Source organism: Rhinopithecus bieti, unplaced genomic scaffold (genome assembly GCF_001698545.2).
Source record: "Rhinopithecus bieti isolate Rb0 unplaced genomic scaffold, ASM169854v2 scaffold_1017, whole genome shotgun sequence".
NCBI lineage: Eukaryota > Metazoa > Chordata > Mammalia > Primates > Cercopithecidae > Rhinopithecus > Rhinopithecus bieti.
The window spans coordinates 8,510,955-8,530,691 of record NW_016803657.1 but is presented as its reverse complement, the minus strand read 5'-3'; the positions used below and the strand labels follow the sequence as shown (position 1 = coordinate 8,530,691).

The 19,737-nt window shown below is 42.7% G+C and overlaps 1 protein-coding gene across 17 annotated transcripts in view; it reads left to right on the top strand.

Annotated features, from left to right (window-relative positions):
• Window positions 1-14,551, top strand: part of AFDN (afadin, adherens junction formation factor) — a 102,588-nt gene extending 88,037 nt beyond the window's left edge. For 10 of the 17 annotated variants that reach the window (XM_017895288.1, XM_017895230.1, XM_017895189.1 and 7 more), the window contains 4 exons: window positions 5,677-5,811; window positions 8,981-9,494; window positions 12,334-12,418; window positions 13,007-14,551. In XM_017895288.1, coding sequence (XP_017750777.1) covers window positions 5,677-5,811; window positions 8,981-9,494; window positions 12,334-12,418; window positions 13,007-13,160 — 888 coding nt within the window. In that variant the 3' untranslated portion in view covers window positions 13,161-14,551. The remainder of the gene's footprint in view (window positions 1-5,676; window positions 5,812-8,980; window positions 9,495-12,333; window positions 12,419-13,006) is intronic. The other 7 variants (XM_017895280.1, XM_017895270.1, XM_017895240.1 and 4 more) reach the window with 3 other exon arrangements.
• The last annotated feature ends 5,186 nt before the right edge of the window (window positions 14,552-19,737 follow it).

Sequence of the window (19,737 nt, the reverse complement as noted above, 5' to 3'; positions counted from 1 at the left end):
GTGCCCCCGTGACCAGAGCATCTCTCCATTCCTGCCTGGGTCACTGCAAGAGACTGTCAGGACCCCTTGGTACTGCCCCCCAGTCCCTTCACAGGACAGCCTTGACATAGCGTACAGCAGTCCCACGAGAACATCCTCACAGCCCTCCTAAGTCTCTCCCTTCACTTAGACAGGCGGTCCAAGTTTGTCTGGGTCTCATCTCCTCTTCACACCCTTGCCCACTGCCCTCCAGCCTGCCTGCCTGCCTACCTGCCTTCTAGTGACCCTGCACACGCTGGGCCGTCGGGAGGGTCCCTGCCCGTCTCCATGGCTGACTCTCTTGGCACATGCAGGTGTCTCTCAGATGCCACCTTTCCATGAGGGGCCCACCTGCCCCTACTGCTTCATATTGGAGGGGCCCACCTGCCCATGCTGCTTTGTATCAGCGGCCCACCGGCCTCACCGTGTCCTGCGTGTTTCTCTGTGGACGTACTATACACGTTACTCACCATTAGGCATGTTTGTGTCTTCTGGGTAGTGCCACCTCCATGGGAACAGTGACCTTTGTCCAAGTTTCTAGAAGAGTTCTAGAGTGTGCCAAGCAGTCGAGTGAGTGGGATCGGATTCCAGGCCAAGGTCCCAAGCTCTCGAAGGCGTGTGACCTTCCTGACTGTTGGCAGCTCAAGAGTAGAGCTGTTGCTAGGTTGTCTCCTATTTTAACGACTGAGATGGTGTGTAAGTCACATTCATACCAAAGTCTGACTTGCTAGAGGGATCTCCTTCAGCACTAGATTATGATGAAGTCCATTGTGTCTTTAGTGCTTTTCCTTTATATACCATGGGCAAATCCAGGACACCTGGAATTATCAGGACGTCTGTTTTCTCCTGGCAGAGTACTCTGTCCTGTCATTGGAATCTGTCTCTAACTTGAGTAGCCGGTCAGTTAGGACCATGGAGGTGGCGGTGACTGTGGCTGTAGCTTTGCCTGTCTACAGCCTCGAGAAGTAGCTAGTCCTTCCACCTGATAACAAGGTGTGTGACTCGTGCCTTCATCGCTCCAGGTTGCCACATAACTGCATATATTCCTCTCACTTCCTCATGACAAACCTGTTCTATGGCAGAGCACAAGGGCCTAAGCCAGCATGGAAGAGATTGACCCAGTGTCACACAGAGCAGGTGAGAGCCAGGGTCTCCAAACCCACTATGGGAGAGACTTGGCCAGTACATGTTGAACATTCCTAATCTGAAAATCCAGAATCCAGAATCCAAAACTCTGAGCACCGACATTATGCCACAAGTAGAAAATTCCACACCTGACCTCAGTGACAGGTTGCAGTCAAAGCTTTGTTTTATGTCCAGAATTATTTCAAATATTGTATAAAATTACCTTTAGGCTATGTATATACAAAGTGTGTATGAAACAGAAATCAATCCATATTTAGACTTGGGTCCTGTTCCCAGGATATCTCATTATGTATATGCAAATAGTCCAAAACTAAAAAAATCCAAAATTTGAAACACTTCTGGTCCAAGCATTTTGGATAAGGGATACTCTGCTTGTATCACATGGATCAAGTGAGAGTGAAGGTTTTAACAAGAATTTTCTGAACTCGTATTAAGTGCTCTTTCTAGGACACAAAAATGCCTCTTTTTGTAACACTGTAGTGGCAGGAATCATCTTGAAATTTACTTGGTTGACAAATCTCTCGGTGGCTAAGCTCAGGTTTGTCTTGTTAACACATTTTAATGGGTCATCTGCTGACTCAGAAAACATGAGGACTCACAGGAGAAATTCCTCCCCCTTGGGGTAATACCAGTGAAAAGATGTTTTCAAAGATTTCAGTGGTTCTGCTGCTTTCCTTACGTGAAAACCCAAGCTAGGTCTTCCCGCCTATTCCACTTTCCTTTTTTTGTTTGTTTGTTTGTTTTGCGTGGAACTGTAGAAACTGGGCACACTCTCTTGAGCGTCCCAGGTATAGAAGGGGTTGGATTAAAAGCCTTATAAAAATTTCAAGCAGGAATTAGTAGGAAGCCTCATTTCAGAAGTGTTTCTTCAGAGAAATCTATCTGTGGGAAGTCAGACTATATTTTGTCTATTCAAGTTGGAATGCCTCTGGAATGAAAATGGGCCCTGCCCAGAATATCAAAGCCGTAGTTTAGTCACAGTGCATCTTCAGGAAGTCTCAGTTTTACTCAAGGAATTAGGAGAAGAAATATGTTCGTATTAAAACCAACACATACATATTACAGAATGGAATACAAAGTTTGTATGATTGCGTAAAACAGTTGCCCTAAAAGAACTTCACGTTTCTGTTGTAGGCCACATAGAGCCACACTGTCTTACTTGGGGATTATGCTGGTTAGTCTCTGCCACAAGGGCCTTTCACCAGCTAAGCTCTAGATCTTACAACTTCTAATAAAATGGTCGTTTTACTTAAATCTGAAAGAAGTGTGTGGGCTGTGCTACAGGAAGGGAGCTAGCACTTACTGAGTACCAGGGGCTACAGTGGATGGTTTTTCCTGGGTCATTTAATGCACTCTACCTCTGTGAGAGAGGATTTCGTTTTCCTAATGAGGAAATCGGTCCCTGAGACATAGGGAAGACTTTTGCTTGGTCTGAAATCCAGGTGTTATATATTACTTACCAAAGGCATTCCAATTCAGTCATTAATTTGTCATAAATGATCTAATCAGGAGTTTTCTTCATGTTTTTGTCCTTAAAATTTTTTTAGGGTGGACATGTTTAACGGGAGGGAGCATACGCAGAAAAAGTCTGTAGAGAAACAGGCTTTTAAGGGCTTTAACAGAGTCGTGTTTTCAGTAATTTGTCAAAAAGTAAAGGATGTTATGGCCCCATTTTATGTTCACATACCAGTTTCATTTTCATGATGCAAAATTATAAACACAGATCTCGATCGATAGATAGATAGATAGATAGATAGATAGATAGATCGATCCTGAAAATACCTGTTTTGGGGAATGTGGACTACCTCAAGCTTGCTACATACTGGCTTTCAAATCCCAGCATAGTTCTCGATTTAGAATAACTTTCAGTCTGCATAGTCTTGATTCATCGGGTAATAGGTATTTTTTAATCTATTCTGCTCTCCCTTCAGATATCACTTCCTGCAAGGCTATTTTGGTAGCATGTAACTTTTCATTCTTTTAATCAAAGTGCTAAAGTAATAGGCAGTTTGCCACTGGATTGCAGGGTGATTAAATTTGTAATTTAAGTTAAAATATCTTTTAACTGTTACTGAATGTAAGTAACCCATACAATTCAACGTACTGTTTTAAGCGGTTATTTTGAGTAAATTAAGAGATTCTCATTTTTCTCATTAGTGCTTTGTGAATGGTGGGAGTAAAGCAACATAGCTTTGAAGAGCAAAACAATTTATGTTTTGGAAATGGAAATACGTGAATTAGCCAAAGAGTGGAAAGAAACTGCCTTGATTACACTGGTGCTGGTTAATTTGCCTTCCTTTACGAATAGTAACTATTGAGCTGAACACAGGGAGAGGCTCCTTGCTTAGTGCATTTCAGATTTAGAAGAATAGAGGTTTTTAAGAAGAAAATGCCTGTTTATAGATTTATAAAAAATGATGAAAATAATAATTGTTCTGATTTCTTAAAATATACTTCTATTTAAAAGAACTAATGGACTCTGCCATTGTGTAACACTCTCTTGCTCTGCACTTATTTTTAATTGGGGCTAGAAAATATTAACATAACTTAGTTTGTGCTTTGTGGGATAAAGATAAGACCCATATTACATTAATGCAATTTTACATTGTACCCTAAATTACTTTTCTGTAGAATATTTAATATTCTCACTTGCTTTATTTTGCTATTTTTGTTTGGGCGCTGTTTCTCCTAGTTCTCCTAGTTTTTTCTGACCCCTGAAATCCTTGTTGAACGTTTCCATCCTTTGCTCTGGCCCCTCATGCAGGAAGCCCACGGGGAGCTGTGGCTGGTTCTGTCAGCTCAGGGGCAAGGCATCACCGATGGCTTCCTTCTGGGTTCTTAGTGGCATCTACTCCAGCTATAACCCCCCTAAAAGCCAGTCATCCTAACATCCCTCTGGGGTATGGATAGGTTGTCTTAAAGAGACCGTTCAAGTATTTGTCTCTTTGAGAAGGCAATTATATAATTTTTTTCTAAGATGTTTTACTATTGTTTATTGACATGAAAAAGCCTAATAACACAGGTTAATTTATTCTTTCTCACCAGATACAGTGTTTTCTTCACAGAAGCCAAGGGAGAGTGAAGTTGTTAGATTTTTATTTAAAAAAAAAAAAATACACACACAGTTCAAATCCCAGCAGCTAACATGCTTATATTTCTGCTACAAAAAGTGTATAGACAAACTGCTAATTCTGTAGAAATTGAAACACATAGGAATTTTATGTAAGGGATTCCTGAAGTGGTTAGAGATTGAACTAGATGCCTTTAAGTTTCATTTTAATCCTATAAACATTGATTACTTCTTCATGATGTATGATAATACAGCTGTGGGTGTTCCTGTAGCACAGGTCTATACAGATAAGTAAATGGAGAACACAGTTTTCAAAGTTACCGTTGTCTTAGACTAGAGGAACAGAAAAGCTGTGTTTCCGAGACAAAAAGGGAGAGTCTTCCTGTTCTGCACTGGTTGTTAATCCAGGCTTCCTCTTCAGGAAAGGTATTTTCAACCTATAATACATAGAGATGTGAGTAGAAGGATAAAGGAGCTAAAAATTGAAAAGAAGAGACTTAGGTATTTGAAGGACAACCTTAAGTATTTGAATGATATGAAGGAAAGGTATCTTTTGTGTTGTTTCAAAAGGCAGAACTTGAATGACCAAAAGAGAAAACAATCAGGTAATGAATTGTTAACATAAGAACTTCTTAACTTGTGGTTACCTGAAAACAGAATGGATTGTATTGACTGAGAGTTCAACATTAGGTCCAGACAGAAGAGCGTGAGATAGGAGGGTGAGATAGGGCTCCTTCCCATCTCAGTTTCAGGGTCTGTGGTGCAGACTGTAGGGTGCTTCCATCTCAGTTTCAGGGTCCTTGGTGCAGAGTGTAGGGTGCTCCTGAGTCGGGAGGGAATTCTTGAATCCGGGGTGGGATCTGGAGGGACCTGATGGCAAAGGGCAGAGGAAAGAGAATGGCAGGCCTTGGTCCCCAGGCAAGACCGACGACTGCCGGGCCCACTGGAGTCACATATGCTGCTTCTGTCTCACCTATGCAGAGGCAAGTGGGGGCCTCCCTCTTCTACAAGACATTCATAGTGGAAATTGAAAAGGGAGAGGGAAGGAGGGGTTTAAGTGTGTTCTGCAGGTCCATCAAGTGGGGCCTATCTGTTTGAGCCTGTTAAGTTACATGAACGGGTTAACTAAAATTGTTCCAGTAAAAGAATTGTGCTTGTTGAATGTGTGAATGTAGATGATAAATTCCATCTTATAACCATGATTAATGGAGGAATAACTCTGGGATTTGTGACAACAGTTTTTAGGTAATTTATTTTAAAATTGTAGAGCTAAAAAAATGTAAAAAGTTTTATCTTTCAACGGTGATTTTAACCTGGTATTTTGTATTTAACTTTCTGTGTGTGTGTATGTGTATATGTGTGTCTACTTGTCTTAATGTGTGCATTTTATGTCTTGTGCTGGTGGAGTTTGTGGAGGGAGATTAATGTCAGCCTGTTGTTAGTTGCAGGACGAGGAGCGGAGGCGGCAGCAGCAGTTAGAAGAGATGCGCAAGCGGGAAGCGGAAGACCGAGCGAGGCAAGAGGAAGAGCGCCGGCGGCAGGAGGAGGAGCGAACAAAACGAGACGCTGAAGAAAAGGTTATGGTCCTCTAAGGGCAGCTAGAATTTTACCAAGTTAGCCTGAACGTAATCGATTGGCTAGGGCAGAGCGGGCTGGAAGTTCTGTGTGTCTTAAGAAGCACAAGGCAGAGCAGGGCCTGGCTCCCCCAGCTTTGTGATTGGACCAGCAACTTTACCCCGTCTGGCCCACCTACCTCTCTTCTGGACTGTCTCCAGATCCCCTTATCTGCCAAGTTTTGTCTCCCTCAAACTTCTGAACTCTTGGGTGTGTGTAGCAGTGAGCCTCTTTGCAAAGGGTTCGTTTCCTCGGGCACTCATCTTTACTGGACATGGCCCAGCTTGTCATTGTGAAGGTGACATTTGTTCAGTGATTGCTTAAATGGCATGTGGACCGTGGGAAGCAGTAGAAGCATAGTAAGACAGTTGGCTGCCATTCAACATTTCAAATAGATGGTTTACTCAAATCACTCACTTCTGGTTGATGGTAAAGAGAGCAGATGGCTTAGAAAACATGATACAGGAAAATTTAGTATGTAATCCAGTAAATATTCTGAGTTATTTCTTTTCATTTGTGTGTGTGTGTGTGTTTTTAAGTCAAGTAACCCTTTTAATTGAATTTTAAAATGACAGCGAATTTTGACATTCTGAGAAATGGGGATTTTGAGATGTTTCTCTCCATATCTCCCTTCGTCCTGTGTGTGGCCAATGCCCTCTGGATGAAGAGGCTGTAGCCATTGAGCTCCCTGTGGGGGCCTGTTTCATCCCGAGGGGACTGCGTGTTGCTCTGTGTGGTTTGAGAGAAGCTGCTCTTCTCTGTTACTTCCCTTCTGTGAAGGTAGAAGCTTTCAGTGTTATAACTTCTGATGGCGGAAAATTTAGTTTTTATTAATAATTCCTTCTTCGATAGTCTAGTGAACTATATTAATAGAACAGTATACTGTTCACAGAAAAGAACTTGTAGGGAGTTTTTTGTAGCGATATGATCTATTAGGATATAGAGCAATCTAAGAGTAAGCTTGATAGACATGATGTGACTTCACTTAAATGGAGTAGAGTGAATAAGGACACTCACCTGTGTTGAAATTGGTGATTTCTGCATTTCGTAGACCTTTGCCCTCTAAGTTTATTATCATATTATCTGTTGACTCTGAACAGCGTTTGAAGTCTTTTCAAAGAGTTTGAGCTTTCAGGATTAGGTTCCCCTATGAGTCTTTCACTTGTGTAATGGTAAGTCAATATTGATAAATCTTTCTAAGGAAATCAGATTTCCAAAATGCTGAGCCGCTTGATGTCTAAGTGTTGATGGTGTTTGCTGTTGCTTTGCTGTTCCATGAAAGCGCTCCCTGGCTGCTTGGAGGGCTGTATTTTTCCAGGTCAGTGCCAGCTTGGCTGTCCCAGGCCCTGCACAGTGCCCATTGTTATAGCTGGGCCCAGTCCTGGCCACGCTGGAGCCTCGACGGGGGCAGCTGGGTTGTCACAGCAGCACAGAGCACATGCAGAGAGGACCAGGCCATGTTTTTCCTATGTTGAGAAACTCTTGGGTTATTTAATTTTTCCAATGTGTTTTCATAACTCATGATTATGTCAAATACACTTGTGTTAGTAACTGCTTCTATAATTAAGTGGTCACTGTAAAAGAAGGCGAATAACCTATTTTTATATCAGAATGTCCAAAACTCATGGGTTTGCTTTGTTATAGAAAAATGTGCCATTCATTTGTTGGGTAGAATAAAGTCACCTTGTAATTGTATCTGCTCTTGGTATAACTAAAAGAGGATGTTTTCATTTCTCCCTAAAATGTTATCAAGCAACTGTTCCTCATGTTAATACTAAGATTCTTGCTAGTTCCATTTAAAAGCCACAAGAAGTCATTCTGGTTTATTCCTCACTCCAAGGGAACACTGACTCTGTGTAGACAAGAAGACGAAAGTCTTTCCTTCAGGATTGCTAAACAGAGAGCAAGAAGATTCAATGAGAAATTGGGCTCAGGGCAGTAATTGGGCTGGCATTTATTCTTAAGAGTTTTCTCCCTCAAAAGGTGGAGTGATATTGCGTATTCACTCGTGTGTGTGTGTGTGTGTAGCTCTAGAGGGAGTAGGGAGAAAATACAGCATGAAATTGAAAATAGGACTAACAACTTTTCACTGAATGCCAGCAAGTTCTCTCAAATTAGTTTTCTTCGGTTGAACGAATTTAAAATTCATTGTACTTCAATTCACAGCATTAAACATTTACTCGAGGCAGTTTATTCTGTTTGCTCTTTCATCCCCCTTCTTATTTACTTTTTTCTTGTGTTCTAAAACTTTTGTCAATCTTTAACAAAACTGTGCTGTTACCTTTTTTTAATGTTAAAATAATTTTAACACTGTCAACTGTAGTTTGTGCAGATGTATGTCAGAAAAAAATGTACAGTATGTGTCAAAATATATTTGAATCTCTTGTTGCTGTTAATTCCTGGCTCTCTAATTTTCTGTCTGTTAGGGAGTTCATTAAGATTTGAAATATAAGTTAAGAACTATGGAAAGCATATTTGTTAGATTGTTACTTTGGGAGAATGAGTGGTTTTTTTGTTTTGTTTTGTTTTGTTTTCATTTCTGGTTTCCTGTTGATCTCCTTCCTAGTAACCAGAAGTAGACAGGATGGTTCAGTCACGTCCTCCTTGTCCAGGAAGGACTGCGCCTCAGCATTCATGGGGGCTCAGTGAAAAAGAATGCAAGTTTGCCTTTCGGAAAGTGCTGGCTATAGAAAGCCAGTCACAGCCTATTTTTAGTTTTGCGTTATCTTTAAACACTGCAGTAACAGGTAAGTTCATATCCTGCCAAAATCGGAAGAGGAGAGAGAGAAGGAAGTAACAGGAGCATGGAGGAAGGAAAGAAGGAAAGCAGAGGAGAATTCAGTCCACTGGGATAATGGAGAGGCAAAAGTGACTGGGAAGCAGGAGGCTGAGAATTAATCCATTCCGTGCTTTTGAGCAGTTTTCTGTCAAATAATCCAGAATAGTGTTAATGTACTTGTAAGTCTAGGGAGAAGACTCCGGATTGACCTGCTGCTTCTGTTATATAGTAATTGTAACTATTCAACTTTGACGTCAGTGTGCTGATGAGGATTGTTCCCTTTGAAGGCCCAGTGGGTCGGCTGTTCCCTTCTGACCTCTGACCTTTGCACTCTTGTCTATTCCCGCCCGCAGAGGCGACAGGAAGAAGGGTATTACAGCCGCCTGGAAGCTGAGAGGCGCAGACAGCACGACGAGGCGGCGCGCAGGTTGCTGGAGCCCGAGGCACCTGGTCTGTGCCGCCCTCCGCTTCCCCGGGACTACGAGCCCCCGTCCCCGTCCCCCGCGCCCGGCGCCCCTCCTCCCCCGCCTCAGCGAAACGCCTCCTACCTCAAAACCCAGGCCCTCTCCCCCGACTCGCTGTTCACTGCCAAGTTTGTTGCATACAATGAGGAGGAGGAGGAGGAGGACTGCAGCCTAGCAGGTCAGGATAAGTACTCCAGCACGAGAGTGTCTCATGGGGACCTTCTTCCTGCCCCTCTTAAACCACGGCCACCCCCCTGCCAGCCACGCCCGGTCTCCGATGGCATCTTTCTCTCGAACTCATTCCAGCCACCCCCAGCCAAAGCCAACAGTACTGCTCACAAAAAAGTCCAGCCCCCGCCCCCTCCAAAAAAATCCAGCTCCTACCATCCCAGCCACTGCAAAGGTAGAGGTAAAGGCGTGACAAATCAGCTCTCGTTGTCTTAATGATTGGAACCTCAGCATCTCTGCACACTTGCCCTGTAGTATGGTCCATGGCGATCGTACTTGCTTTGGAATTTGGATGTCACATGATCACTGGTCTCAGCATGGTGATCCTCCTCTGCCTCTGATTGTAATGTTCTGTGCTAATATTCTTTGGTAGATATCTTAGTACTCCGATTTCTTTTACACTTTAAAAAGTTCCATTTCTTTTATCAGCTGACAATCAGTCCTTCTCTGTTGTTCCCAAATCACTTGAAGTACTGTTGGTCTTGGCTTTCATTTTCTATCTCTACAAATGACCTTATATTTGTTTGAACAAGGGCGTTTTCACACATTGTAGTGTCTCTAAAGACAAAGTGTTATAATTACATTATAAGTTTCCATTATTTAATATTGGTAGAACTTTCTGTTCTGGATTAAGTAGCCTGTGGAATAAATCATGCATTCTCATGGTGGTTTGGTTGGTGTGGCCGGAGCATCTGCTAAGCTGGTTAACTGTTGGCTTCATGACCTCCGTGCAGGCTGCCTCACACCAGGGTCCAGAGACCCCAGTTACAGTGAAATTCCTCTCATCCCCTTTTGCTCTAACTGGCTTCACTGCTTCCTGTTACTTGCACTCTTAGCACCTAGTAACACTAGCAGCCAGACCTTAGCAGGCGTGCAGCTGACCTTAGGGAAACCCCCTACGCTGACTGTAGAGCAGGACGGTTCTGCAGGGAGCAGGGCCTAGAGGCTGTCACAAGCATGGGTTCAGTAGTCAGTGTTTTTGAGACAGTATGTTTAAAATATAGCTGAATTCATAAAGATTCAGATTTCACACTAATCTTACCTTAAATGGGACTGGAATTCTGGCACTAAATATCTTCAAATTTTAATGAGTGTATGAGAGTCTTCTGAATCCTGTATCATTCTGCATAAACAATTTATGGGACTCGACAATTCTGAAAGAAGAATAAGACTCAGTGTAACTGTCAGTCTTACTCAATTAACAGATGAATTTTGCCAGAATTCTGTCCCCCCACCCCCAGCTCAGAGCTTTGATCTACTTTGAAGGTTTAATATCTAATAATATTTAGGTTGAGTCACCTTGGAAGCCAGGATTAAATCATTTTATGAAATATCTGTTGTAAAGATCTATAATTTAGTACCTTTCAGAGCAATTTATGGAATAATGGTACATTTTGAAGCAGGATGCCATCAGTCTCCTTGTATGGAGTTTTTGTAAGCTGAACTTAAGATGACAGAAATGCGAGGGTTTGGTAACCAAGTATTACAGTGAGGTGTCACTGCTCACCATCTAGGCTCTCAGTCCTACCACTAACCCGTATTTTACTGCACACGTGAAGTACCACACAGGACCAGGTCATAGCCGACATCTGATTGCTCCGCCTCTTCGAAGACTTCTTCGTAATGTACAGAGCCGTCTGCACCGTGTGCAGAGCACATTCTGACCTTGTCCTCCTCATGTCACTAGCGTGGTCTCATTCCTTGCTCAGCTCTGTTTCTGTCGCGAGCGCTGTGGTAAAGCATGCTTCTGCAGATGGACTCGGCTGCTTCCACTGGGCAGTGAGAGGAACAGCATTAGGGTGTGAATTGGAATGAGTAATACCAGATTTGAACATAGCACTATATGAAAGATTCATCACTAAAGCTTTTTGAAAATGATCTGTGACTTGGAGTATTCATAGAGAGTCAGCTAAAGGTTTTGATATTCTTAAGTCTAAAAGTTCTGAAAATTTTGAAGAATTAATTTTACCAGTGGAAAAAGCCAGTATCATTCTTAAAACAAAGCTCAAAAGATACAACGCAGTGTTTTTAAAAATAAGCAAGATAAAAAATTTGGAATTAAAATGGGAAAAAAATGTCTCCATGCAGTAATTTATCTAAAGGGCTGCTATAGATTGTCATAAGGTAGAGATGTGTTTCTGTTCAATCTTTTGAGTCTTTGCTGAGGATGGCATCCTCCACAGTGGTGGTGGGAAACCTGAGTAAAGGTGCAGTGCAAAGAGGCACCCTTCAAAAGGCAGGTGTGTGTCCCGTCCAGTACGTCAGATAAGTTCTGCACAGCAGGTCCTTTTGTAGAAGAAGAGAAAAATGTGTTTTGTGCAAGTTGTTTGAAAAGAATTTTAATGTGAAAATATTGTACTACTTTTGTGGCCTGTTTAATCCAATATTCATTGTTGTCAGTGTTTGCTAAATAGTTTGAGCATTTTTTACTCCAGCCTGTATTACACTGTCAGCAGATTTTTGAAGTGTGAATTTTTCTAATGCTACAATTAATAGAAATACATTAACACTGATTTACTGTATTATGATTTTAACAATCTGACATTGATTGTTACTTGGATACACTTAGCGACATTATTACTTGGATACATTTAAAACCTTGTATCTGCATCACATCTTTTGATCCTTAGCAATCCCCTGAAGCCAGTAGGAACAAGGCAAATGTTGCCGATGGATTGATGTTACACTCACCCAGAATGGGTTGATGTCATTACACTCACCCAGAGTTGCTCTGCTGTCCGAGGAAGAGCGGGGCCATGGGCGGTATTCCTCTCTAATAATGAAGGGCGTCAGGTCAATGTTTTAGCACCTTTTGAGAGTAGTCATTGGATTACTCAGGCCACCAACAGAGATGAATTTCAAATTGATGAAATTTTGATACAATGTGAAGGATCTTTTACCTTCCTGCTTATTCAGTAAGGTATTTTTTATTCTCTGAGCACTGCATCTTTCTCATGAGTAAAGCTTAGAAATAATGAAGTACTTTAACTTGTCCTGTTTCTTTCGTGGAAAAGGACCAAACTCTTACCCGGGATCTGCTGGAGCAGCTGTTGGAGCCCATGACGCTTACCGGGATGCGAAAGAGAAGCGTTCTAAAAGGTATGGACGGTTGCGCTAGACGAGGAACTTCATCTGTACCTGATGACCCCTTTCACTCTTCACGGCACTTTTGAATTATGTAAACAGACTTCATGGCTTCACTCTATGCCCTCACCTCGATTTTAGTTAGAAATGCTATTGCCCCAAGTGTTCTTAAAACAGTGAATTTGAACTCACCAGAGAAATCATCAGTACCATTCTGTAACTTATTATTAACTTTGGCATATTTATAGATGCCTCTCAGGTACATGTAAGATTCCTTAAAATGCTGTATTTTAAAACTGTACCCCTCAGGTTACACTTATTTAACTGGTAAGAATTGCCTGCTTGCTAAAATCTAACTTACAAGGTTTTTGAGAGTTGACTATGACTGGGGAAAGTTAATGTTTTAGCCAAGAAAACATGTTGCCCTTTTTTTCTAGATGGGTTTAAATACAGCCCCTGTGATTTCAATTGTAGGGAAAGTTATAACGCAATTTAACAAAGAATGAGTCTGAGAATTTTAATTGCCATTATGCAAACGTATGTAATTGTTGGCAGGTTGTTTCTAGTTTGTCCAGTAATCTTCCGTATTGCCCTCTTCTGCAGCCAAGATGCAGATTTACCTGGAAGTTCTGGGGCCCCTGAAAACTTGACATTCAAGGAACGCCAGCGTCTTTTTTCACAAGGTCAAGATGTATCCAATAAAGTGAAAGCCTCTCGTAAATTAACAGAACTGGAGAATGAACTGAACACAAAATGAAAACAAAATGAGGAGGACACTTTGTATTTACCCCAAAATCTTCTCAGTTGTGGGTTTGTAGGTGCGAGTTTGAAGAGGAAAGAGGAAGGGGGTTATATTTCTAAGTGATTTACAATTTCTGTTTCTAAAATGGTTGGAATCTAGAAACGTTTCAATTCCAAGAAATTTTATTTTACTTTACCATGAGATTGCCGTTTATGTAACTTAAACACTGTCTAGTTTCTTAATTATCTAACTCACATGAGGATAAGTTTTTTGTTGGTTTCTTTTTTGGAGTCCTGAGTTCAAAGGGGACAGAACTAAGGATAGGAGGAGAGAATGGACGTTTCTTCTCTCCCATCTTCCCCTCATCATCGACCAAGGAGCACAAAGAAGTTCTGTTTCTGTTTTTTGTTTTTTTCAGAAACTTGATTTTAGCCGTCAAGCAGAGAATAGCTTGAACTATTCAGACTGTTGTTGGCACTGTTTAGAAGTGAACACACACTCTTCTACCCAGGAAAGGACATGTGACGACATGCTCCTCCCATGTCCCCTGATTGTGTCTCTTCCCACAATATCCTTCTAGTCTGCATCGTGAAACGGCTTAGGCCAAAGCTTCCTGTGCGATGACGCACATCCGAGACTGTTCCACTCATTCCTCGCAAATCGGAGCTCTTCTGATCAATTCTAAATATTTGATTAATTTTAATTCTGAAAGAAAATTCTGAGGATTTAAGCTTAGGGGATTTTATTTTTATAAATACTAGATTATTGTTAGACTTAATAAATCACTGGTAAATTTAAAGATGACAGTTACATTACAAAGTTAACTAAACCTCAGCTGTTCCCAGGCATCTGTAAAAGAAGATATCTTGATTGGAGCAATGTTCGTGTGACTGGGAACGACAGAAGAATGGGAGATGAGTAGGAACCCCTCAAGCACAGCTGTCACTCAGACATTTTTAATTTGAAAAAGAGATTTTCATGTGTATGCCGTCAAGAAAAGGAAGGAATTCAATTACAGGGCATCTGTAACTTAAATATTGTAAGAATAACTCATATGGAAGTTCAAGCTATTTTTATACTGTAATAGAGTTATTTAATTTTAATTTGTTGAATTATTAGTTACCACTGTTATTTCTTCAGCTGTGGATGTGTGGCTGATGTAGGGGAGATGGACCTCAGTGTGTTTTATATTGTCTGGTGTTAAGATGATAAATTACTTTGTGATTACAAGCAAATTTTCTAGTTGACAAAGCCCTTGGTGGAGTCCAAATGATTTTTCTGTACCATATTGTTCTCTTACACATACGTATGTTAGGAAAATAGGCACACTTTCAAAGAGAAGCATAGGGGCTTTTACTGCCTTCGAAATCACTTTTAATAAGAGTTGTATGATAAATCATTAAAAATGCGAGTGTAAATATTTTTTTATGTCTATCAGGGTTTTTATTTGAAAGTGTGCTCTTCCCATTTCCTTGTTTGAGTAAGAGAGTGCAATGGTTCTGAGTGTTCAGGAAGGATTTGCTTGCTTGCGGCAGAGGTTCTAGGAAAAGCAAGCGCCTCCCAAATATCTTGAGAACACTGGCAGCCTTATGGCCACTAAATCCACACTTTCTTTTTTTTTTTTTTTTTTTTTTTTTTTTTTTTTTTTTTGAGACGGAGTCTCGCTCTGTCGCCCGGGCTGGAGTGCAGTGGCCGGATCTCAGCTCACTGCAAGCTCCGCCTCCCGGGTTTACGCCATTCTCCTGCCTCAGCCTCCGGAGTAGCTGGGACTACAGGCGCCCGCCACCTCGCCCGGCTAGTTTTTTGCATTTAGTAGAGACGGGGTTTCACCGTGTTAGCCAGGATGGTCTCGATCTCCTGACCTCGTGATCCGCCCGTCTCAGCCTCCCAAAGTGCTGGGATTACAGGCTTGAGCCACCGCGCCCGGCCAATCCACACTTTCTTTAAAGAGATGCAGATGAATTACTTTTCTGTTAATATATAGAAAAATACACATGAGAACATGCAGATACATGTAAATATCTACATACAGGGATATTTGTATGCGTGGTTGTGAAACCCATACACAAGTGGATTTGGCCATCTTTGGGCAGTGAGGTCAAATGTGAATATGTGTAAAAGTGCTTTTCAGAAGTGTGCATTACTATGAGAAAACAAAACTGCTGTAGTTTTCCATTTCTACTGTATTTCAGTTGCAACCTATTTTTAATAAACTTTGTATGTATTTAAGTGTATTTGCTATTGTTTTGAAAGTGCTGACAAAGTTTATATTTGTAATATCAGCCTTCCTCGCCCGTCTCTTTCCATCTTTCTGTTCTTCATTAAACACTGAGTATGGTTTCTGTGTCAGGCAGTGGTTTTCATTTGTGGGGACATGTCGTGTGCCTCGTCACACAGGTGTCTGTGAGTCTCATAAGCCGTTCCACTGCCCGGGCCTTCCTGATTCTTCCTTGATCCAAGCAAGCTCAGGTGGGCATTCAAGCCATTCAGTGACACTGTCTCTTGGTGGCCTCTTTGAAATTCCTAAAATATCCCTAGTAATAAGTAAATGGTGTACATAAGGCATCCTGGTGGGATGTGTCTTAGCGCAGGAACCCATTCAGGACAGCCTCGTGTAAAGGGGTATGTTTGATTGTAAAACTACACAAGGCACATTATGAGGACCTGGGAGCTGTGGGAGGCATGTGCAGGCGGGACCTTCCGTGTGGACGGGGCTCAGCGCTGCCTCTGCGCCGTTGTTCCTCCTGCCTCTGCGTATTTCCAGTGTACCTTTTAATGGCCCATGAGTAGGAGGACGGGACAGGGCAGGGATGGAGAATTTTTAGGGCTTTCATGGGGGGAGAAAGGGATGGGGAGTTGTTGGTTGAAGGATACAAAGTTTCAGATAGGAGGAACAGGTTTTGAGGTCTGTTTGCTGCACAGCGGAGTGACTGTAGTCCATATATTGTGAAAATGAGGTTCATGAAGGAAGGAGTGTCTTAGGGTTGTAGAAAGTTGTGGAGACCTTTTTGGTAGAATGAGATGTTTATGTATTGAAACTATAGTATTCACTTTTACTATATTTTAATGCTTAAAAAGATACTTTAATGTTTGAGAATACAAAAACTTAGGAAGTCTGAGTATTAATACAGATGCCGTTTTCTTCTCAAGGCCTGTGTTTCTGTTGCTGTCAGTGGAAATAATGGTACTGCCCTGCAGTGGTCTTCTGTCATACGGACCAGCAAGCACTTGATAATTTTCTGGTGTGCGCCATTGGACACAATTTCCTTTATCCCTTATTGAATGGAAAACATTTCAAAGATTTAGTTATATTTAGTAAACATTAAGCAAAATTTAATTTGAATGACTTGCAGGAGGGAAAGGATGTACAAAAAGTGATAGTTTTATTATTTCCAGTATTTCATCCAGTTTATTCCAAAAATCACATAACCTCAAAAGAGACATAACGACTTGAGACTGGGAATTGAAGCCAATTTCTTGTGTGATTCAGCAAGTGTTTATGGGAGCCTACGGTGCCTCCTCTGCCACGGTGACTGGTCTCACAGCGCTTACCTGCCCTCCTGAAACAGTGCAGCTCTGCCCCCAGGGAGCATCACTCCAAGAGGCAGAAGCACATGTTTCATTTACATGTGCTGATCCATAGTAACTGTTAGCTGTAAAGAAGTGCAGGGGACACCCGGAGGCCTAATAAAGTTCCTGTGGAGACAGTAGGCTGTTTTTAGAAAATGATGCTCTTAAGAAGCCTTGCAGACGGAAGAAGTCTGAGGCAGGCAAGCTGGAGCCTCTGGAAGACAGGAGAGCCGAGAGCCAGAGCCCCAGGACAGGAGGGTGCAGGCAGGGGCTGGAGAGAGCCAGGGGCCACCTGGCGCTATCCAGTGGTAAAAGAGCATTTTCTAAGACCATGGCAAGAAGTGTGACTTGTCTCCTTCACGCAGTTCAAAGCCTCTGCAGGGTTTCGAGGAGGGGCTGGGGCCACCCAGGTGACGTCAGTCGCTCTGGTTGCTGGCATGGGGGAGGGAAGGAATGGAAGCCCGGAGCAGGCTTCTGCAGGAGTTGGAGGCTTTGAGGAGCCAGATGGTGGCGTGGCCACCCAGATAGGAGAGCGTGGAGGCGGCTGGGGCGGACCCAGTTAAGCTCTAGAGTTGTTTGCATAGTTAGAGAGATGCCAAAGAACAGATGAGGAAAGAGCACAGAACTCCACTCGGCTGTCAAACAGCAATCGGCCACCATGGCTTTCAGATTGAAAACGACCTCCACATGTCTTCAGTGGGTTACATCTTATTTTTCTCTGCTCTTCTAAATCTTATGTTTTATTCTTTTATAGAGACTACAGACTTAAATGGATGTTAAATTGGAGACAGTGGTTCCAACTTTAACTTGGAACTTTTTTAAATGATTATAAAATATTAAGTAATCTAACCCCAAAGAGAGACCTGGGAAACTGTAGGTGAATTGTATGGCTTTAAAAATGTTCCACCTTCCTCCCATGAATCTTTTTTATATGAGCATAGATCCCAAAATATAAAAACGGCCTACTTCAGTTGAGCAAAATACGTACCATGTTCTGAACAGGCGAAGTACAGCTAGGGAGTCTCGGGACTTTGGGTTCGTCTGATTTCCATAACTGCCATTACCTAAATGTTGGAAAATCACTGACATCGATTCAGAGACTGTCCAGAGCCCTCTTAAGTCTTTGTGGACACAGAGTGGCTTGTTTAAATGAAGCAGCCTCTCCTTCCAGTGATGTGAGGTGTTTATTTCTCTTTCTTTCTAGTTGTTTTATTATATGTCACCCATTGCAGACTAAGCACCCCTAAATATTTGTTGGGTAAATTACACAAGAAATTGGCTTCTGTTCTCAATCTGAAATCTAGTATGTATCTTTTGGGGTTATGTGACTTTTTGGAATAAACTGGATAAAATCGTGGAATTAAAATTCACTTTTGCATATACTTTCCCTCCTGCAAGTCGTCCAGTTTATGTCTTGCTTAGTGTTAGTAAATACAACTTTCTGAAATTAGCTTTCCATGCAAGAAAGCATGGAGGAGTGCTATCTTCAGTACAGTAGAAGGATTGTTCAAAGACAGCTGGTTGCTGCAGTCTACAAATGATTTGATCAGATCTCTCTCAAGAAGAATTCTTGTTGCAAGACAAGAAAAGGAATTGGTGGAATACAAACAAAAATAGGAAATGAAGGAAGAGGAGAGTGCAAAGGCCCACTGGATTGCGAGGGCGTGCACGGGGAGTCGTGGTTCCACAACCAGTTCCGTGTATTCAGAAGAGCAAGACGCAAGTGTCTTCCAGGGGGCAGTTGGCTCAGCCTCGCATTCCAAGGCATTTCTCAGGCCGCACTGGACATGGGCCGCCCTGAATATTCTCTGCTCCTGAGGACACCATTTGCAGGGCTGACTTGTGTACATACACGGGGCCTCTGGCTGTCTCTGGTAGAAGCAAATTTGTCACACCTCTTGGCAGGATTTCCAGTGACTTGGGCAGAACCAATCATTAAAGTGGTAAAGCAGGTTGTGTTCCAGAACTATGTAATAGGGGAAAGAAAACACCTCAGTTTAGAGCTGGACTCAACTCTGCATACAGCAAGGCAAGTGGAATCGGCAGCCAAGGAGCAGGTTAGAGGTTGGTGGAAAGAGGGTCACTGAGAGGCCACAGCAGGGCTGGAGGGCACTTGGGCTAAACTGACCCATGGGGAGTCTTGCTAAAGTCAGGGCTGGGGAACCCAGCACCACCTGGGGGATGGCAGGGGACACGGAACTGATCAGATGTTGGACGCAGGCGTGGGGGATTCTCATGGTGATGCAGACTTGAGGCTGAGCTGAAAAAGGGCGTGGAGAAGCCCAGGGTCTGGTCAGGGAGGGCGTCCTTGCCACTGGTGCCAGGAGAAGCGGGTGTCCATGTTCCTAACCAACATGCCGCATGGTCGCCGGATCACATTGCATACCGTGTCCTGTCACCTCTGCCGGGCTGTGACCTGGAAAGCTGCGCAAGCCTTTTCGCCACTGTTGTCCTGGCCTGTGTGCATGCCTAGCCAACAGCTGCTGTGTAAGTAAGTTTGGAAACCAAGTCAGTGACATGGACGTGATGTATCACAAACACGCTGCAACAAGAGACAAAGCCTCCGTCCAGCACTGCCACCGACTCTCCTGGAGCCTTTGGCCACATTCTGTGACACAGGAGGGGCCCAGAGCAGCTCAGTACCCTCGAGACCTGACACCAGCCCCTCCAGAGACCGTCCGTTTTTTAGGAGTCACGTGAAAAAAGTAGAAGGAGGCATAATAAATTGTGATATATTTTATTTTGCCTAATATATCCCAACAGCATCATTTCAACATGCAATCTACACATAAAATGCATTCAGATTCTCTACATTCTTTTTCATGTAGAGCCTTCAAAATACAGGGTGTCTCACACCCATGAGACTTCCCCGACTGCTGTGTGCTAGTGCTGGATTGTGAGTGACCAGAGAAGCCACTACATTAAAATATGGGGGCCATTCCCCCCGCAGTGTGTGGGGAGGAGGAGGCAGTAGGGCCATTCCCTCTGCAGTGTTTGGGGAGGAGGTGGCAGTGGGGCCATT